Source organism: Macaca thibetana, chromosome 3 (genome assembly GCF_024542745.1).
Source record: "Macaca thibetana thibetana isolate TM-01 chromosome 3, ASM2454274v1, whole genome shotgun sequence".
In the NCBI taxonomy this organism is placed as follows: domain Eukaryota; kingdom Metazoa; phylum Chordata; class Mammalia; order Primates; family Cercopithecidae; genus Macaca; species Macaca thibetana.
Genome location: NC_065580.1, coordinates 103855352 through 103876507, shown reverse-complemented (window position 1 = coordinate 103876507; position 21156 = coordinate 103855352). Strand labels below are relative to the sequence as shown.

The following is a 21156-nucleotide window of genomic DNA, read 5'->3' as shown; positions in this document are numbered from 1 at the left end:
CTTGCTTTATGAATCTGGGTGCTCCTGTATTGGGTGCATATATATTTAGGATAGTTAGCTCTTCCTGTTGAATTGATCCTTTTGCTATTATGTAATGGCCTTCTTTGTCTCTTTTGATCTTTGATGGTTTAAAGTCTGTTTTATCAGAGACTAGTATTGCAACCCCTGCTTTTTTTTGTCCTCCATTTGCTTGGCAAATCTTCCTCCATCCCTTTATTTTGAGCCTATGTATGTCTCTGCGTGTGAGATGGGTCTCCTGAATACAGCAGACTGATGGGTCTTGACTCTTTATCCAGTTTGCCAGTCTGTGTCTTTTAATTGGAGCATTTAGTCCATTTACATTTAAGGTTAATATTGTTATGTGTGAACTTGATCCTGCCATTTTGATATTAACTGGTTATTTTGCTCATTAGTTGATGCAGTTTCTTCCTAGCCTAAATGGTCTTTACATTTTGGCATGTTTTTGCAATGGCTGGTACCGGTTGTTCCTTTCCATGTTTAGTGCTTCCTTCAGGGTCTCTTGTAAGGCAGGCCTAGTGGTGACAAAATCTCTAAGCATTTGCTTATCTGTAAAGGATTTTATTTCTCCTTCACTTATGAAACTTAGTTTGGCTGGATATGAAATTCTGGGTTTAAAATTCTTTTCTTTAAGAATGTTGAATATTGGCCCCCACTCTCTTCTGGCTTGGAGAGTTTCTGCCGAGAGATCTGCTGTTAGTCTGATGGGCTTCCCTTTGTGGGTAACCCGACCTTTCTCTCTGGCTGCCCTTAAGATTTTTTCCTTCATTTCAACTTTGGTGAATCTGGCAATTATGTGTCTTGGAGTTGCTCTTCTCGAGGAGTATCTTTGTGGCGTTCTCTGTATTTCCTGGATTTGAATGTTGGCCTGCCCTACTAGGTTGGGGAAGTTCTCCTGGATGATATCCTGAAGAGTGTTTTCCAACTTGGTTCCATTTTCCCCCTCACTTTCAGGCACCCCAATCAGACGTAGATTTGGTCTTTTTACATAATCCCATACTTCTTGCAGGCTTTGTTCATTTCTTTTTCTTCTTTTTTCTTTTGGTTTCTCTTCTCGCTTCATTTCGTTCATTTGATCCTCAATCGCTGATACTCTTTCTTCCAGTTGATCGAGTCGGTTACTGAAGCTTGTGCATTTGTCACGTATTTCTCGTGTCATGGTTTTCATCTCCTTCATTTCGTTTACGACCTTCTCTGCATTAATTACTCTAGCCATCGATTCTTCCACTTTTTTTTCAAGATTTTTAGTTTCTTTGCAATGGGTACGTAATTCCTCCTTTAGCTCTGAGAAGTTTGATGGACTGAAGACTTCTTCTCTCATCTCATCAAAGTCATTCTCCGTCCAGCTTTGATCCGTTGCTGGCGATGAGCTGCGCTCCTTTGCCAGGGGAGAGGCGCTCTTATTTTTTGAATTTCCAGCTTTTCTGCCCTGCTTTTTCCCCATCTTTGTGGTTTTATCTGCCGCTGGTCTTTGATGATGATGGTGACGTACTGATGGGGTTTTGGTGTAGGTGTCCTTCCTGTTTGATAGTTTTCCTTCTAACAGTCAGGACCCTCAGCTGTAGGTCTTTTGGAGTTTGCTTGAGGTCCACTCCAGACCCTGTTTGCCTGGATATCAGCAGCAGAGGCTGCAGAAGATAGAATATTGCTGAACAGCGCGTGTACCTGTCTGATTCTTGCTTTGGAAGCTTCCTCTCACGGGTGTACTCCACCCTGTGAGGTGTGGGGTGTCAGACTGCCCCTAGTGGGGGATGTCTCCCAGTTAGGCTACTCAGGGGTCAGGGACCCACTTGAGCCGGCAGTCTGTCCCTTCTCAGATCTCAAGCTCCATGTTGGGAGATCCACTGCTCTCTTCAAAGCTGTCAGACAGAGTCATTTGCGTCTGCAGAAGTTTCTGCTGCTTTTGTTGTTGTTTACTGTGCCCTGTCCCCAGAGGTGGAGTCAACAGAGACAGGCAGGTTTCCTTGAGCTGCTGTGAGCTCCACCCAGTTCGAGCTTCCCAGCGGCTTTGTTTACCTACTTAAGCCTCAGCAATGGCGGGCGCCCCTCCCCCAGCCTCGCTGCTGCCTTGCCGGTAGATCGCAGACTGCTGTGCTAGCAACGAGAGAGGCTCCGTGGGCGTGGGACCCTCCCGGCCAGGTGTGGGATATAATCTCCTGGTGTGCCCGTTTGCTTAAAGCGCAGTATTGGGGTGGGAGTTACCCGATTTTCCAGGTGTTGTGTGTCTCAGTTCCCCTGGCTAGGAAAAGGGATTCCCTTTCCCCTTGCACTTCCCGGATGAGGCGATGTCGCGCCCTGCTTCAGCTCTCCCTGGTCAGGCTGCAGCAGCTGACCAGCACCGATTGGCACTCCCTAGTGAGATGAACCCAGTACCTCAGTTGAAAATGCAGAAATCACCGGTCTTCTGTGTCGCTCGCGCTGGGAGTTGGAGACTGGAGCTGTTCCTATTCGGCCATCTCGCTCCGCCCCCAATTTACGCTTTTTTAAAAGCACAAAAATATGCACTGAAGCCGTGTTTGAGAATAAAAGAACATACAAAAATGTACCAGAAAAAATAAGTAAATATTTTATAATCTTAGAATAGAGATCATTCCAGGCATAACATGAAAACCTGAAACTATGAAGAAAACAATTAAGAAATTTTACTACCTAAAAAATATAAACCTTAAAAGAAGGAATTAAAAGAAGAAATGGAAGTAGTTAAGAAAAATTAAACATATGCTAACAAGTAATTTAGAAATGCAAGTTAAAAATGAAATGTCATTTTTTACCTAATAATGTCAAAAATTTTAAAAGATTTAATGAATCCAGCTGCTATCATGGGCATGAACCTTGATGCTGGGAGTATAACACGATACAATTTTTCTAAAAGGCAGCTGGTATTTGAATAAAGTTTTCAAATATGCATACCCATTAACTCAAGCATTTGTCTCCAAAGAATTTCTCCTAAGAGAAATAGAGAAGTACAGAAAACCTGTACGTACATGACAGCTCCAAACAATGGAGTATTACATAACCATTACAATATAAATGTATTGACAAGCAAATGTAGAAACATACTTGAGCAACATAAAAGACTATTATCAAATGACATTTTATCTGTTATTACATTTAAGTAAAATTTTTGTATAAAACTACTGGTATTGTGACATACACTGATGGTCAGGTAATTTAACTTATGTTCCCAACCCCCTTTTCTCTAGCCCATTTAGTTCTCAGTTTCTTGTACTGCTAGAGGAAGCCATGTGACAAAATTATGGCTATTGAAACCTAAGCAGAAATTTCCCAGGGAATCTTTTGAAAACATTCTTTTCTGATAAAAGTTATCATCATTACTATATAGCTGTTTCTTCCCCCTACCTCCTACCTTGTAGTAAGATATGATGCCTGAAGCTGAAGCAAATATCTTATTGCCGTGGAACAAGTCAACACACTAAAGATGGCAGATTACAAAGAAAGAAAAAATGCTAGGTATTTGAAAACAGTCATAGACCACTGCCACAGCTTCCACCGCCCACTTCTGGTTTTCTCTTTATATGAGATAAAGAAATGTCTTGGCCAGGCACAGTAGCTCACACCTGTAATCCCAACATTTTAGGAGCCCAACATGAGAAGACCGCTTGAGCCTAGGAGTTCAAAACCAGCCAGGGCAACATAGTGGGACTCTGTCTCTACAAAATAATATTTTTTAATTAGCTAGGCCTGTAGTCTCAGCTACTCTGGAGGCTAAGGTGAGAGGATCGCTTGAGCCCGTGAGCCCAGGAAGTAGAGGCTGCAGTAGGCCATGATTGTGCCACCGCACTCCAACCTGAGTGACAGAATAAGATCCTGTCTCAAAAAAAAAAAAAAAAGGCTTTATTGCGTATTCACTTTTCTGGAGTAACAGAAGCACCCCACATAGCTACTTATATATGTAAATAAATGTTTTTATATAACTATTAAGCATATTAAAAGCTTTTTATTATAATATTCTCTATTGCCAAGGTGTGGGGTACTAGACGCCTTTATTCAAACACTGTTGTTAGGATTAACTGGTATTCCTTCAGGAAGTCAATTTCACACTATATTTCAGAAGCTTTAAAAACACTCTGATTCTCTGACTGACCCAGCAATTCCACTTTTAAATATTCATCAAATAAACTACAATAAAGTTAAAGAAGTATTGTTACAGCAATGTTCATAACAGGTATATTTACAACATTAATACACTAAAAACAACATAAATATCTAAAAGAATAATGCTGGTCAAATGATTTCATAGTATGGATTTATGATAGAATACTTTGCAATCATTAAAATCATATGACAAAAATATCTAATGGTGTAAAAAGATGTCTCAAAACAGTATGACAAGTGAAATTCTTTTTGGGGATAAATGCTATGAAAAAATATGTATTTAAACATTAGAAAAATGTAATGAAACAGAAAAAGGTATTGATGGATAGTAGAATTAATAGTAGCATTCACTTTTCCTTTTGGTTATCCACATTTTCTAAATTTTACATTTCTTTTGTAATAAGACAAATTAAAGCTATTTTAAATATACTAGTTTACAGAAAGAGAACTGGAATAATAAAATGGGAAGACATGTAGAGTAAAAGTTGTTTTATCTCTTCTCTATAAAGCTCATTAAATTGCTTCTTTCAGTTAAAAAAAATAGACACAGAAGATTTGCCATGGCAAATTTATCTAAGTCTTACTTTTATAAGAGTGAAGTGATACTTATTTTAAACAAGCACATGATTCCATCTAGCATGTTTAACATGAATACAAATCCAGGAATTTTTTTAAAACCACTCTATATCATATATATTGGATCCCAGAAGAAATGTTTAAAAATTTATCATTGTGAGGCGGAGCAAGATAGCTGAATAGGAACAGCTCCAGTCTCCAACTCCCAGCGCGAGCGACACAGAAGACCGGTGATTTCTGCATTTTCAACTGAGGTACTGGGTTCATCTCACTAGGGAGTGCCAGACAATTGGTGCTGGTCAGCTGCTGCAGCCTGACCAGGGAGAGCTGAAGCAGGGCGCGGCATCGCCTCACCTGGGAAGCGCAAGGGGGTAAGGAATCCCTTTTCCTAGCCAGGGGAACTGAGACACACAACACCTGGAAAATCAGGTAACTCCCACCCCAATACTGCGCTTTAAGCAAACGGGCACACCAGGAGATTATATCCCACACCTGGCCAGGAGGGTCCCACGCCCACGGAGTGTCCCTCATTGCTAGCACAGCAGTCTGCGATATTGCCACAAGGCAGCAGCTAGGCTGGGGGAGGGGCGCCCGCCATTGCTGAGGCTTAAGTAGGTAAACAAAGCCGCTGGGAAGCTCGAACTGGGTGGAGCTCACAGCAGCTCAAGGAAACCTGCCTGTCTCTGTAGACTCCACCTCTGGGGACAGGGCACAGTAAACAACAACAAAAGCAGCAGAAACTTCTAAAGACGCAATTGACTCTGTCTGACAGCTTTGAAGAGAGCAGTGGATCTCCCAACACGGAGGTTGAGATCTGAGAAGGGACAGACTGCCGGCTCAAGTGGGTCCCTGACCCCTGAGTAGCCTAACTGGGAGATATCCCCCACTAGGGGCAGTCTGACACCCCACACCTCACAGGGTGGAGTACACCCGTGAGAGGAAGCTTCCAAAGCAAGAATCAGACAGGTACACTCGCTGTTCAGCAATATTCTATCTTCTGCAGCCTCTGCTGCTGACACCCAGGCAAACAGGGTCTGGAATGGACCTCAAGCAATCTCCAACAGACCTACAGCTGAGGGTCCTGACTGTTAGAAGGAAAACTATCAAACAGGAAGGACACCTACACCAAAACCCCATCAGTACGTCACCATCATCATCAAAGACCAGCGGCAGATAAAACCACAAAGATGGGGAAAAAGCAGGGCAGAAAAGCTGGAAATTCAAAAAATAAGAGCGCCTCTCCCCTGGCAAAGGAGCGCAGCTCATCGCCAGCAACGGATCAAAGCTGGACGGAGAATGACTTTGATGAGATGAGAGAAGAAGTCTTCAGTCCATCAAACTTCTCAGAGCTAAAGGAGGAATTACGTACCCATTGCAAAGAAACTAAAAATCTTGAAAAAAAAGTGGAAGAATCGATGGCTAGAGTAATTAATGCAGAGAAGGTCGTAAACGAAATGAAGGAGATGAAAACCATGACACGAGAAATACGTGACAAATGCACAAGCTTCAGTAACCGACTCGATCAACTGGAAGAAAGAGTATCAGCGATTGAGGATCAAATGAACGAAATGAAGCGAGAAGAGAAACCAAAAGAAAAAAGAAGAAAAAGAAATGAACAAAGCCTGCAAGAAGTATGGGATTATGTAAAAAGACCAAATCTACGTCTGATTGGGGTGCCTGAAAGTGAGGGGGAAAATGGAACCAAGTTGGAAAACACTCTTCAGGATATCATCCAGGAGAACTTCCCCAACCTAGTAGGGCAGGCCAACATTCAAATCCAGGAAATACAGAGAACGCCACAAAGATACTCCTCGAGAAGAGCAACTCCAAGACACATAATTGCCAGATTCACCAAAGTTGAAATGAAGGAAAAAATCTTAAGGGCAGCCAGAGAGAAAGGTCGGGTTACCCACAAAGGGAAGCCCATCAGACTAACAGCAGATCTCTCGGCAGAAACTCTCCAAGCCAGAAGAGAGTGGGGGCCAATATTCAACATTCTTAAAGAAAAGAATTTTAAACCCAGAATTTCATATCCAGCCAAACTAAGTTTCATAAGTGAAGGAGAAATAAAATCCTTTACAGATAAGCAAATGCTTAGAGATTTTGTCACCACTAGGCCTGCCTTACAAGAGACCCTGAAGGAAGCACTAAACATGGAAAGGAACAACCGGTACCAGCCATTGCAAAAACATGCCAAAATGTAAAGACCATTTAGGCTAGGAAGAAACTGCATCAACTAATGAGCAAAATAACCAGTTAATATCAAAATGGCAGGATCAAGTTCACACATAACAATATTAACCTTAAATGTAAATGGACTAAATGCTCCAATTAAAAGACACAGACTGGCAAACTGGATAAAGAGTCAAGACCCATCAGTCTGCTGTATTCAGGAGACCCATCTCACACGCAGAGACATACATAGGCTCAAAATAAAGGGATGGAGGAAGATTTGCCAAGCAAATGGAGGACAAAAAAAAGCAGGGGTTGCAATACTAGTCTCTGATAAAACAGACTTTAAACCATCAAAGATCAAAAGAGACAAAGAAGGCCATTACATAATAGCAAAAGGATCAATTCAACAGGAAGAGCTAACTATCCTAAATATATATGCACCCAATACAGGAGCACCCAGATTCATAAAGCAAGTCCTTAGAGACTTACAAAGAGACTTAGACTCCCATACAATAATAATGGGAGACTTCAACACTCCACTGTCAACATTAGACAGATCAACGAGACAGAAAGTTAACAAGGATATCCAGGAATTGAACTCATCTCTGCTGCAGGCAGACCTAATAGACATCTATAGAACTCTCCACCCCAAATCAACAGAATATACATTCTTCTCAGCACCACATCGCACTTATTCCAAAATTGACCACATAATTGGAAGTAAAGCACTCCTCAGCAAATGGACAAGAACAGAAATTATAACAAACTGTCTCTCAGACCACAGTGCAATCAAACTAGAACTCAGGACTAAGAAACTCAATCAACACCGCTCAACTACATGGAAACTGAACAACCTGCTCCTGAATGACTACTGGGTACATAACGAAATGAAGGCAGAAATAAAGATGTTCTTTGAAACCAATGAGAACAAAGATACAACATACCAGAATCTCTGGGACACATTTAAAGCAGTGTGTAGAGGGAAATTTATAGCACTAAATGCCCACAAGAGAAAGCAGGAAAGATCTAAAATTGACACTCTAACATCACAATTAAAAGAACTAGAGAAGCAAGAGCAAACACATTCAAAAGCTAGCAGAAGGCAAGAAATAACTAAGATCAGAGCAGAACTGAAGGAGATAGAGACACAAAAAACCCTCCAAAAAATCAATGAATCCAGGAGTTGCTATTTGAAAAGATCAACAAAATTGACAGACCGCTAGCAAGACTAATAAAGAAGAAAAGAGAGAAGAATCAAATAGACGCAATAAAAAATGATAAAGGGGATATCACCACCGACCCCACAGAAATACAAACTACCATCAGAGAATACTATAAACACCTCTACCAAATGAACTAGAAAATCTAGAAAAAATGGATAATTTCCTGGACACTTACACTCTTCCAAGACTAAACCAGGAAGAAGTTGAATCCCTGAATAGACCAATAGCAGGCTCTGAAATTGAGGCAATAATTAATAGCCTACCAACCAAAAAAAGTCCAGGACCAGATGGTTTCACAGCTGAATTCTACCAGAGGTACAAGGAGGAGCTAGTACCATTCCTTCTGTAACTATTCCAATCAATAGAAAAAGAAGGAATCCTCCCTAACTCATTTTATGAGGCCAACATCATCCTGATACCAAAGCCTGGCAGAGACACAACAAAAAAAGAGAATTTTAGACCAATATCCCTGATGAACATCGATGCAAAAATCCTCAATAAAATACTGGCAAACGGGATTCAGCAGCATATCAAAAAGCTTATCCACCATGATCGAGTGGGATTCATCCCTGGGATGCAAGGCTGGTTCAACATTCGCAAATCAATAAACATAATCCAGCATATAAACAGAACCAAAGACAAGAACCACATGATTATCTCAATAGATGCAGAAAAGGCTTTTGACAAAATACAACAGCCCTTCATGCTAAAAATGCTCAATAAATTCGGTATTGATGGAACGTATCTCAAAATAATAGGAGCTATTTATGACAAACCCATAGCCAACATCATACTGAACGGGCAAAAACTGGAAAAATTCCCTTTAAAAACTGGTACAAGACAGGGATGCCCTCTCTCACCACTCCTATTCAACATAGTGTTGGACGTTCTGGCTAGGGCAATCAGGCAAGAGAAAGAAATCAAGGGTATTCAGTTAGGAAAAGAAGAAGTCAAATTGTCCCTCTTTGCAGATGACATGATTATATTTAGAAAAACCCATTGTCTCAGCCCAAAATCTCCTTAAGCTGATAAGCAACTTCAGCAAAGTCTCAGGATACAAAATTAATGTGCAAAAATCACAAGCATTCTTATACACCAGCAACAGACAAACAGAGAGCCAAATCATGAATGAACTTCCATTCACAATTGCTTCAAAGAGAATAAATTACCTAGGAATCCAACTTACAAGGGATGTAAAGGACCTCTTCAAGGAGAACTACAAACCACTGCCCAGTGAAATCAAAGAGGACACAAACAAATGGAAGAACATACCATGCTCATGGATAGGAAGAATCAGTATCGTGAAAATGGCCATACTGCCCAAGGTAATTTATAGATTCAATGCCATCCCCATCAAGCTACCAATGAGTTTCTTCACAGAATTGGAAAAAACTGCTTTAAAGTTCATATGGAACCAAAAAAGAGCCCGCATCTCCAAGACAATCCTAAGTCAAAAGAACAAAGCTGGAGGCATCACGCTACCTGACTTCAAACTATACTACAAGGCTACAGTAACCAAAACAGCATGGTACTGGTACCAAAACAGAGATATAGACCAATGGAACAGAACAGAGTCCTCAGAAATAATACCACACATCTACAGCCATCTGATCTTTGACAAACCTGAGAGAAACAAGAAATGGGGAAAGGATTCCCTATTTAATAAATGGTGCTGGGAAAATTGGCTAGCCATAGTAGAAAGCTGAAACTGGATCCTTTCCTTACTCCTTATACGAAAATTAATTCAAGATGGATTAGAGACTTAAATGTTAGACCTAATACCATAAAAACCCTAAAAGAAAACCTAGGTAGTACCATACAGGTCATGGGCATGGGCAAAGACTTCATGTCTAAAACATCAAAAGCAACGGCAACAAAAGCCAAAATTGACAAATGGGATCTCATTAAACTAAAGAGCTTCTGCACAGCAAAGGAAACTACCATCAGAGTGAACAGGCAACCTACAGAATGGGAGAAAATTTTTGCAATCTACTCATCTGACAAAGGGCTAATATCCAGAACCTACAAAGAACTCAAACAAATTTACAAGAAAAAAACAAACAACTCCATCAAAAAGTGGGCAAAGGATATGAACAGACATTTCTCAAAAGAAGACATTCATACAGCCAACAGACACATGAAAAAATGCTCATCATCACTGGCCATCAGAGAAATGCAAATCAAAACCACAATGAGATACCATCTCACACCAGTTAGAATGGCGATCATTAAAAAGTCAGGAAACAACAGGTGCTGGAGAGGATGTGGAGAAATAGGAACACTTTTACACTGTTGGTGGGATTGTAAACTAGTTCAACCATTATGGAAAACAGTATGGCGATTCCTCAAGGATCTAGAACTAGAAGTACCATATGACCCAGCCATCCCATTACTGGGTATATACCCAAAGGATTATAAATCATGCTGCTATAAAGATACATGCACACATATGTTTATTGCGGCACTATTCACAATAGCAAAGACTTGGAACCAACCCAAATGTCCATCAGTGACAGATTGGATTAAGAAAATGTGGCACATATACACCATGGAATACTATGCAGCCATAAAAAAGGATGGGTTTGTGTCCTTTGTTGGGACATGGATGCAGCTGGAAAGCATCATTCTCAGCAAACTATCACAAGAACAGAAAACCAAATGCCGCATGTTCTCACTCATAGGTGGGAACTGAACAATGAGATCACTTGGACTCGGGAAGGGGAACATCACACACCGGGGCCTATCATGGGGAGGGGTAAGGGGGGAGGGATTGCACTGGGAGTTATACCTGATGTAAATGACGAGTTGATGGGTGCTGACAAGTTGATCGGTGCAGCACAGCAACATGGCACAAGTATACACATGTAACAAACCTGTACGTTATGCACATGTACCCTAGAACTTAAAGTATAATAATAATAATAATAAAAGAAAAAAAAAATTTGGTGTTCAACATATAATTTCCAACTATGTTCCTAAGGTAGTATAGAAGACCCAAGAAACTAATAAGTTTATGCAAGATGTTACAAAAGGTAGTGAGTCTGCCTTTTTCATAATCCAAGTTTGTTATAAGAAAATTGACTAAAAAACAAGGTGGTAAAAGAAGAGAAGAGATGGGAGAAAGAACCCAAAAGGTAAAAAATATTTTGCTAACAATATACATATATATATCTCCAAACTCAATTCACACTTAAGAATAGAATAATTGCAATAGAATATTTAATTTTGAAGATTTTTCAGAGTTTCATATAAATAAAATTTTTGAAATACTGCAAATTAATAAAAAATAAATTTTAAGCACTTTAAGTAGTTAATAACACAGAAGTTGACTTACCATAAATTTCTACACCTTGTGAAAAGTATTGTTTGTATCCTAAATCTTACCCACTAATGCAAAGGAAAAGATGCATCTCATAGCCAACAGTGCTGATTTTTAATGAAGGATTTAAAAGGGTGGATTTAATTCCAAGATTTTATTCTTCAATTCTACCCCACCACCAAGAAAGTTAAGGACATGACACAGTAAAAACCTTGGTCACTAAGGATGTTTTATCCAATAAATCTTCTTTCATTTCTAAGCCACTCAGAAAGAAAACTGACACTTGGAGAAAGTCATACCATCACAGAATACCCCAAAAGTTCACTGAGATATTGAAGCATTAAATATGAAACCCTTCTAAACAACCATAGGCACAGGATGAACACCCTCTAGCTTCTGTGGACAGCAGAATAAAAGAGTACAAAAAGCATCTACTTATGAGATTACTTTTCAGAGACATAAGAATATACTTTCAAAGGTACATATACAAAAGCCCACAATGAAGATAAATAATAAATATTTATACACTTAGAAGAAAGATATATCCAAAAACCTACCACAAAGATGAATAGTAAATATTTACATTCCAAGCCAAAAAAAATCACAGTCTAAAGAGAAACACTTGATGTTTTTATTTCTGAATACTGTAGCAAAATAATTATTACGATAATTTTAATCAAACTTAAAAGGAACACCTTATTACCTTGTTGATATAAGCTATTCACCTTTGAACAGGCAAAGGAGGGAAAAATCCTTGAGGCATTTTTATACTCTTACTTAACAATTATCTGATAATTACCCCATCATTATCTGCTGATGAAGGATTCCATTCTAAATTCTTAGCATTTTTGATGCTGCAAGCATGTTATTTCAAAAGTCTTACCTGGGAAGAGACTAAGAAGACTGACTGGAGATTTGTTGGTATCAATAGTAATTTTGTGGCTTGCAGTTTTTGAAGGCTGACCTGGTAGGCAAATTAACTTTAGGGGAAGTCTAAATTTACATTGGATAACTCGAGGAATGCCTGAAATAAAAGAGAGATATGTAGATTCATAGACTTGACAAACAATTTGGCAAAAAAAAAGTTGTACTACTAATAGTTTGAGCAGCAACATATCTTTGTTTGTTTGCTGCCTGCCTATTTTGTTTAACAAAGCTGAAATAACGGTAAATCATTATCATGATTCATATTTCATTACTATTTTCAAAAGGTACAAATCAAAAATAAAATTTTAAAAGAACCACAGACATGAGCTCTGTCTTTAATAGCAGTATCGTATTTTTTAAATCATCACATTTGGATATTATATAAAACATTATAGTGACTTACATTCAATTACTGAACTAAGTCTTTAAGACCTTCAGAGTTCTAGCCCTAATCCAAGGCTATCAGCAAACATGAGCAAAGAATATGAAGTTTCTATCATATCTTTAAGACTCTATATTACCATATCTAAAAATTTCTCTATCAAAAACATTTTAAATCTTTAGCTTTTTTTACTTGATGAAGATTGAAATTATGAACAGGAAAGCAGGATTTGCTCTTCTGTTCTATTGAAATCCATGTCCATTTTACACATTAGTATGTAGAATATTACCTTTATATGAATTATACTTTCCTCAAGCCTTTTAACTTTACATATCACTTTAAGTGACATTTTGGAAGGCTTACATAGCCATTCAGTTGTCAAGTGATTTTAATACTCATACATGCATACCGAAATAGGTAACTGAATATATGGCAATGAAAGTTTCATATTAAAATTTATATAAAGCTTTACAAAATCATTTTCAATATTTTTACAGAAAATGAAATTGAAACCAAAGCAAATTAGGCTCTCTACTTATAAATCTAGAAAAGCAATACTAAAATCCTAGTTTTCTCTCCTTTTTTTCTAGAACTCTGTTTTTGACTGGTTAAGATGAAAGATAATATACAGAAGCCTATGTTGTGCCATAGTACTGTAGAAAAACTGAACACTCAAAATGTTCTAACTCTGCTTGATGAATCCACACATTAATTCCTTTATTTCTTTATAGAGGAGTCAGGGAGCCGCTTAAAAATAGCAACAGCAGAAGCAGTTAGTTTGGAGACATGATCCCAAAGCAGGATCCCTGGAATTAGCAATATATTTGGCTAAAGTCAATTGGAATTATATGTCTTACTCCACATCCAAGCTGAGAGTATACTTTTCAGTAGTACTTGTTCACTAGGATAGTGAGAAATCACCAACAATGGCAAGCATATTGATATATGAGGTCAATTAAATACTTTTTCAGAGCATGTGGAGCATATTTGTCATTCTCTTCAATATAATCTATTATCCATCAAGTTTTACGTAGCTCATTTTTTGCTCATAACCAACAGATGTTAAATTCACTTCTCCTGGAATACTAGATGCAAATTATAACTGGTGTCTCTTAAGAAAAGTCCCAGGGTATTATTTCATGACATTCTGTGAGGTTTTTAGAGGCATGTGTATTTGTACTTTACAATGATGAAATGTGTTGACTCAAAATGTTATGGTAACATGATCTAAGATACTGCACAAAGCACAACTATCAATATCACCACAAAAAAATTGCAAAGAACTACTTTCTCCAACTTCAAGGAAATTTCCATATATTCTATATATCCTCAAATTATGGAAACACACCCACTGAGTATGTTTCCTCTACAATAAGTAAACTGTAGAGAAAATTTCAGATTGTATCAATTAATAGATACAGTCTGGAAAGAACAAGGAAATTTAAACTTGTTTCCATCTCCTTCATTTCTAATGACTAGTAAAACAAAAACAAATGCTTCTTTTTCTGACACTTCTGTACATGCACAAAAAGAAACTATCTTCCATATACTTTCAACCAAATTCTGAGCTAATTGTTCAAACCAGAATTTGGCTGTGAATGTTCCTCTAAAACTATACCGCTAAAAATGTAGCCACTACTTTACTTGGACCAGGTACTGACTGAATTCACAGTTAAAAAAAAAATTAAACATAATCAACAACACTGCCTGTAAGTGACTGAGCCTATATATTTGAAGATTATTACCCTAAATCTCCATGAACCCAGAGCTAAAGAAACTGGTAGTGTATATGTTTTCAGAAATCGAAACAAAAGGATTGCAAGCACTAATAAACCCAAGAAGGAAAATACATTATAACTCAATTTACAGTTCAGTTAGGTCAGTTAATGACAATATCACACACTAGGGCAATGGTTTGCAGTTGCTAAGATTTGTAGAACCCCTCCAGAATATCTTTTGTCTGCAGGAATTATAAGCCTGTTTCATAGGACATTTGGAAAACATTACTTTGAAAAATGATGACACTCATACTTAATAAAATGATTATGGTTATTTTTTAAATGATGGCAGCTTGAAAAGTTTTACCATTAGGGAGAAATAAAGAGTTATGAAACCCTTAAAAAAAACTAGTCTACGGAAACCATCCCTTAGAAGAAAAATTAGAAAGTTACTATTTTATAACACTTACTATCAAATTAAAATCCAAGGATTTTACAATACAATCTCTAGTTTTTAGACATGGGGCTTATCAGAGGCACATTTCTACTGGGATTTACACCTTCTTAGGAAACCTGAAGTGTAAATTTGGCTACCAATTACTCTTCAGGCTGTAATTGTGTCTAAGAACCTGAAGCCAAAGACTAATAGAGGCATGTGTGGGTGTATGTGTTTGTAATAAAGAAGGAAAAGAACTACATGTATTTAGAGACTTTTCACAGTTGCTAGTAGAACAGCTTTCAACTTAGTTGAAAGAGACTAATTGTTCCTAACTTTGCCTACCATCAGCAATATTTTCTCTCTATAGTTGGCAAAGCAGTCTCCATATCTGGCTTATTGAATTCTCTGAGTGTTACGCTGAGAGAAAAGAAACTTTTGTCATTTATTTTACTCCAATATTGGCCTAGTCATTTATCAGACTGACTGTTCTGCAGTTCTTTTTACCAGATATAATCACCTCTCCTTCAAACACTTCCCTTTCTAACCTACTAGAGGAAATGGATAGTCGTAACTACTATGGTGCAATTAATCACAAAATTATTTAACACTCAGAGAGAATATTCTCATCAAAACCAGCTCTAACAGAGTATTTTATTTCCAGGAAGAGACTTCTAATTACATCTGGCACACCCCAAAATCCCAGTATTACTGTCAAATTGGAAGCCAAAATGTGCTTTAAAGAAATAAAAGAAAAAAGAACATAAAAAAATATGTATATATGAATAAAATAACTATACCTATATATTACACAGCTATATAATGCCTTTAGAACGCTTTCCAGGGGCCTGCTAGAGTAATTTCATATTGAAAACAAGGAACCCCAAAGCAGTAGCAAAGTCTGGTAGCCAGAACTTCCTTGATTCCTTCCTGTTATGTCTGGCTACGTACTGTGCTTCATCTGCAGTCATGTTTTACACTGCCCACATCATGTAACTTTAATGCAGAAATAATGGAGACTAACCCTTATGGGACAACATAAAACCTCGTTTGCCTCTCTTTTTCCACATATAAAAGCAGAACTGCTTATCTGCAATACAGCCCGAACAGATCGAGACAATAAAATGGATCAGTCTTTGAAATATGAAGCCTTGTGTGTAAGTAAGATCTAAGTGGCAACATATTATTTTCTTGCCTACTAGGTGCCATTGAATATTTCAACTCCACTCCCTAAAGCTTAATTATAATTTTAAAATATATCAAAGAGATTATTAAAACCAGCTTTCACTTTGTATTGAAACGCTGCAATTTCTATAAATTGTGGGGTTTTTTCCTCATAGTTTGCGCTGAATTTACAGTAAGAAGGAATAAATTTCTTTGAACAATAACCTTAACTGATTTTTTAAACTTAAAACTAATCATTTAAATAATAATATGATATTTTACAAAATTCAGTCCAAAATCTTAAAAATTACATGCAATCTAGCTAATTAAAATGTAAATATTCATTATTATCAGGTTATTTGTTAATGACCCAAAGTCTAATTGGACAAGTATACTTTGTGTTATTAAGCTAATCATTTACTTCTATTAAAACACTTATCATATAAATACATATATATATATATATATATCTTCCAGATATCAAGATGACATATGCTATGCAACTCAGGTTGTTGGCATCACCCAAAATGCATGAGTAAATATTGCCACTATCTTTAAGTCATTTCATTATATTTATTTAATTATTACTAATTAATATTGCTATCTAAAATGTATCTTAAAATAACTTGTAAAGATAAGCTACCACATTAAGTCTATATCTAAGAGGAAAAATAATCAGAGATACTTGTAGTGCCTGCTATGTACTCTGTTAATATGCAATTCAAAGATGAGTGCTTGACCCCTGCCCTCAAAAAGCTCAAAACCTACAAGTAGAACCTAAGGAACAAACTTAATTAAGCTCATACTATGATCAGAATTATAGGAGAGTCAAGCAAAATATTTGGGGAAAACAAAGTGAGTAACAACACTGACCCAAGCAAGTTAGAGGGGGTCAGACCTTTGATAACATTCCCCTACAAATTCTAAACAAGACAAGGATAGGCCCACAGAGCGAACACATGCACCATTCTTATCACAGAGAGGTGAATCTCTAGGAGCATGTAGAAAAACACAATTTAGAATTCAGTGACAAATACCCTTTTTTAAAACTCTTTCTTTCTTTTGAGTAAAATAACAGAGCATGCAGCTAAATAACCGGTGACTTGCAGAAATAAGTTGTCAACGACACCTTTAATATTTTTCAAAAAAGACATTCTATTCTTACTCCTAATTTCATTCTTTTTCATGACTCTGAAACAACTAATAATGACAAGTCTCTGTGGAAACATCTACTATGCTCTCCATAGCAGAATCAAGGCACTGTATCATCCTAAAGAAGTTTTTCTAGTTAAAAGAGCAGTCCATAAGAAGAGTTCATTCATGGTATAATACCAATTCAATTCATCAACCAAATTTCAGTTCTGAAATTCATTTTTTTCTAAATTATCTTTACACTTACCATCAGGATTTCGATCTATCCATCACAGGCAATGCAAAAAGGGGTACGGGAAAAAGAATGCAACAAATTATTTGTGGTAAAGTTACAACACAAATTTGACACATAACTGCTTAAAATACAAATTAAAATTTCAAGATTCTCACAGATGACTTAAATGACTCTCCAGTCAAACACAAGTCAATTCACAATTGAAGAGTATAACATAAATAAATGAAATCTGACAATACATTTGTTTATATTTCCATTCTCAGAAGTCTATGAGAATGTGTTATTCCAGTGTAAATGTGGGAAAAAAAAAAAAAGTAAAGATATATGATCTAGCCAAACAGCAAAAAAGACTCAATAAAGGGAAAAATACATAATATTAATATTTCCAGTTAGCTTTTGAATTTATTTTCTTTTAACTTTCCCCTTTAAAGTCAATCCAATTCCTCTTTTTTATAATAATTTAAGTAGATAATACTATTGATAATGTCTCTTTTTGCTTCTCTTGGCATTCTGCAGACTTTCTCAATGTTAATTTCTAATTCACTTTCAACCAATACCAATGACTAGTAATCTTTTAAATTCTGTCTTTTAAATTACAGAAAAGCATAATAGCCAAAAATGGCTATGCAGGGGAGGAGCCTGGCCTCATCAGCTCCTGTGTGGGAGCCCCGGTATTCAATTTGCGAAGTGGAAAGCCGCTTAAAAAATTCCACCCTCCTCACTCTTCACTGTGTCCACATGCCTAATTCTTCCTGGTCATGAAATAAGAACACAGATTTAGCTAAACTAAGGACAAAAATCCTGCATCAATACTAGCCTTTAGTTCAAATAAATGAAGTCTGACTAGATAACATTCTTCTATTAGGAATAAAAATGTATCAGATTTGCTATTAACTGAAAAGAGGGAACCAAACATTACATATGGAAATCAGCTAAATAGACTTGTCACGAACTACTCATAACACATAAAAGTAATGAAAACATATGATTTTACTTAACAATAGAAAATAACATTTTCTCATTTAATTATATTTCACAGTATGTTTTCTCATCTTAAATACATAAGCATTTTACTCATAACTCCAACAACTTAAAGGAATGATTAAGCCTGTATGCTTACCTGTTGGTCTGGAATAAGAAACAACAGCATTTCCTTCCAATTCTGATGGTGTATAACTTCTTTTCAGATAAACAGAAAAGCTTACTGTTCTAGTCAAATCTGGTGCTATAAGCAATATAAAAATAATATAAATTACATAAGTTGGGGCAATTGTTATTAACAACAGTTAAAATTTAATAAGCACTTACTACATGCCAGGTACTGTCATAAGCATTTTACATGAAGTAAGTCATTAAATCTTCACAACAAATCTGTGAGGTTGATACTATTATTATCCTCATTTTTTATGCATGAGAAAACTGGAATACAGAGAGATTAAGAAGCTTGCCTAAGACAGGGCACAGTGGTGGCTCACGCCTGTAATCCCAACACTTTGGGAGGCCTAGGTGGGCGGATCACATGAGTCCAGAAGTTCGAGACCAGCCTAGCCAACATGACAAAACCATATCTCTACTAAAAATACAAAAAAATTAGCTGGGCATGGTGATGCCTGGAAGGTGGAGTTCGCAGTGAACCGAGATTGCTCCATTGCACTCCAGTCCAGGCAACAGAGTGAGACTCTGTCTCAAAAACAGAAACAAAAACAAAAAAAGAAGCTTGCCTAAGGCAACACAGCTACTAGGAATTGACTCCAGAACAAGGTACAAAGAAACTGGCATTCTACACCACTGCTGTCCTTTACTTCGAGGAACAGACAGCATGAACAAAGAAAACAGTACACAAAAGGGCAAGAGAATTTGGGAGGAAAATAGCAATTTATGATGGGTAGAACATAGACTGAAGGAGAAAATGGATGAGGGGGATTGAATGCTGTTACACAGTAGTCACTTAACAGATTGTGCATGCTCATCTGTGTTAACATATTTGGCCCCCAGCCTGTATTACAGAGCCATAAGAGATTTTTAACTGGAAAAAGTAAGTTACTCAGAATGTGTTTTAGAAAGACAAATTGGAAGTGTTGCACAAAATCAGAAATGCAAGCAAAAGTTAAATGGCTGGGTATCACCTATGAAGTTACTTCACTCAATCATTTATTCATTCATTCTACAAAGATTTGTTGAATTCCTACTAATGGCAGGCACTCAGCTATGAGTTGGTTATATGGAGGCAAACAAAGAAAGATATGTTCTTGACTTCATGAATAAGAGATAGAAGCCTTAGCAGAAAAGCTATAGTAAACAAAAAAAGAAAAAAGACTTGAAAGGTAATTCAGATTATGTTAACAGGACTAATGACAATTTGGATGTAAATGGTTGGGAGTAAGAGATTCCACACAAAGAACGCTTACTAAGAGTTGCCATTAATGACATGTCTACTATTTTAAGCATTATTATGAATACCTTTTATAGATTTACTTTTTAATTAAATCCTCAAAACAACCTTGTAAGACAAATATCATTACCCCCTTTTTGCAGATTAAAATAAATGAGGCTCCAAGTGATTACCAATGTAGTTTTTGCCTAAGGTTACACATCAAGTGAGTGTAACTCAAACTCAGGCCAAACTCCAAAGTCCACATTAGTTCTTCAAACATTACTGATTCAACAAATAGATCAATAAAGAAACACCAATAAAGAAAGCCTTCTAAATTTTAGTATTTAAAAACAGACCAAGAGTGGTGGCTCACGCTTGTAATCTTAGTACTCTGGGAGGCCGAGATAGGCAGATTGCTTGAGCCCAGGAGTTCAAGACCAGCCTGGATAACATGGCGAAACCCCGTCCCTACTAAAAATACAAAAAATTAGCCAGGTGGTGTTTTCCTATAGTCCCAGCTATTCAGGAGGCTGAGGTGAGAGGATCACTTGAACTCGGGAAGTCAAGGTTGCAGTAAGCCATGATAGTGCCACTGCACTCCAGCCTGGGCCAATGAGAATGAGACCCTGTCTCAAAAATAAATAAATAAATAAAAAACAATTATGGGTACAACAAGTTCAGAAAAGCACCTAGAAATCTGTAATCCTAAAAGATTAATTTGTCCCAACAATCATTGATTGAATGTTCACACTGATGCTAAGATGCTATAAGCAAAACAACACAATCAATTGATTATGGGATGATCCCAATCTCACCATTCAGACAAGAAATAATAGCCATTAAATGAACAAACTAGTATTTTTTTTTTTTTACATTCACACCATGGTAGACTTTCAGCCAAAACAAAAAACTTACTCATAAATTCAAAGGTGAACTGATCACAAGTCAATTCTAATGGTGGTTGCACGTAGACTGATAATTTGGCTTTTTGCAATATCACTCTATTCTGCAGCGTGACCTAAGGAAACAGAAACTGTGATCAATAGAAAATTACATTTTATTCAAAACTACTTAAAAATAGCTAGCAAATAATTGGAAAATATTACCTGAGGAAAAAATGAGTAATCACAAAACATAATACAGTAAGTAATAGATTAAAATATTCTATCAAGTAGAAACTGTGCAAAAAAGTTAAACAGACTTTACTCAAAAGAATAAAGATTGGCAACATGTACATGCAAAGATGCTCAATATCCTCAGTTTTGAAGGAGATACAAACTAAAAACCACAATGAGATACTACTACATACCCAATAAAATGGCTATAACGAAAAGGACAGAC

At 37.0% G+C, this 21156-nt stretch overlaps 2 protein-coding genes across 6 annotated transcripts in view; one reads left to right on the top strand and one right to left on the bottom strand.

Moving 5' to 3' along the window:
• Positions 1–21156, top strand: part of LOC126950102 (uncharacterized) — a 480177-nt gene that overhangs the window by 5881 nt on the left and 453140 nt on the right. The gene's annotated exons all lie outside the window — the stretch shown is intronic.
• The window catches only part of BBS9 (Bardet-Biedl syndrome 9), a 510510-nt gene that overhangs the window by 260458 nt on the left and 228896 nt on the right, over positions 1–21156 (bottom strand). For all 5 annotated transcript variants that reach the window (XM_050783267.1, XM_050783270.1, XM_050783269.1 and 2 more), the window contains 4 exons: positions 20731–20833; positions 18562–18666; positions 17454–17468; positions 12311–12451 (listed from right to left, as the gene is read on the bottom strand). In XM_050783267.1, coding sequence (XP_050639224.1) covers positions 12311–12451; positions 17454–17468; positions 18562–18666; positions 20731–20833 — 364 coding nt within the window. The remainder of the gene's footprint in view (positions 1–12310; positions 12452–17453; positions 17469–18561; positions 18667–20730; positions 20834–21156) is intronic.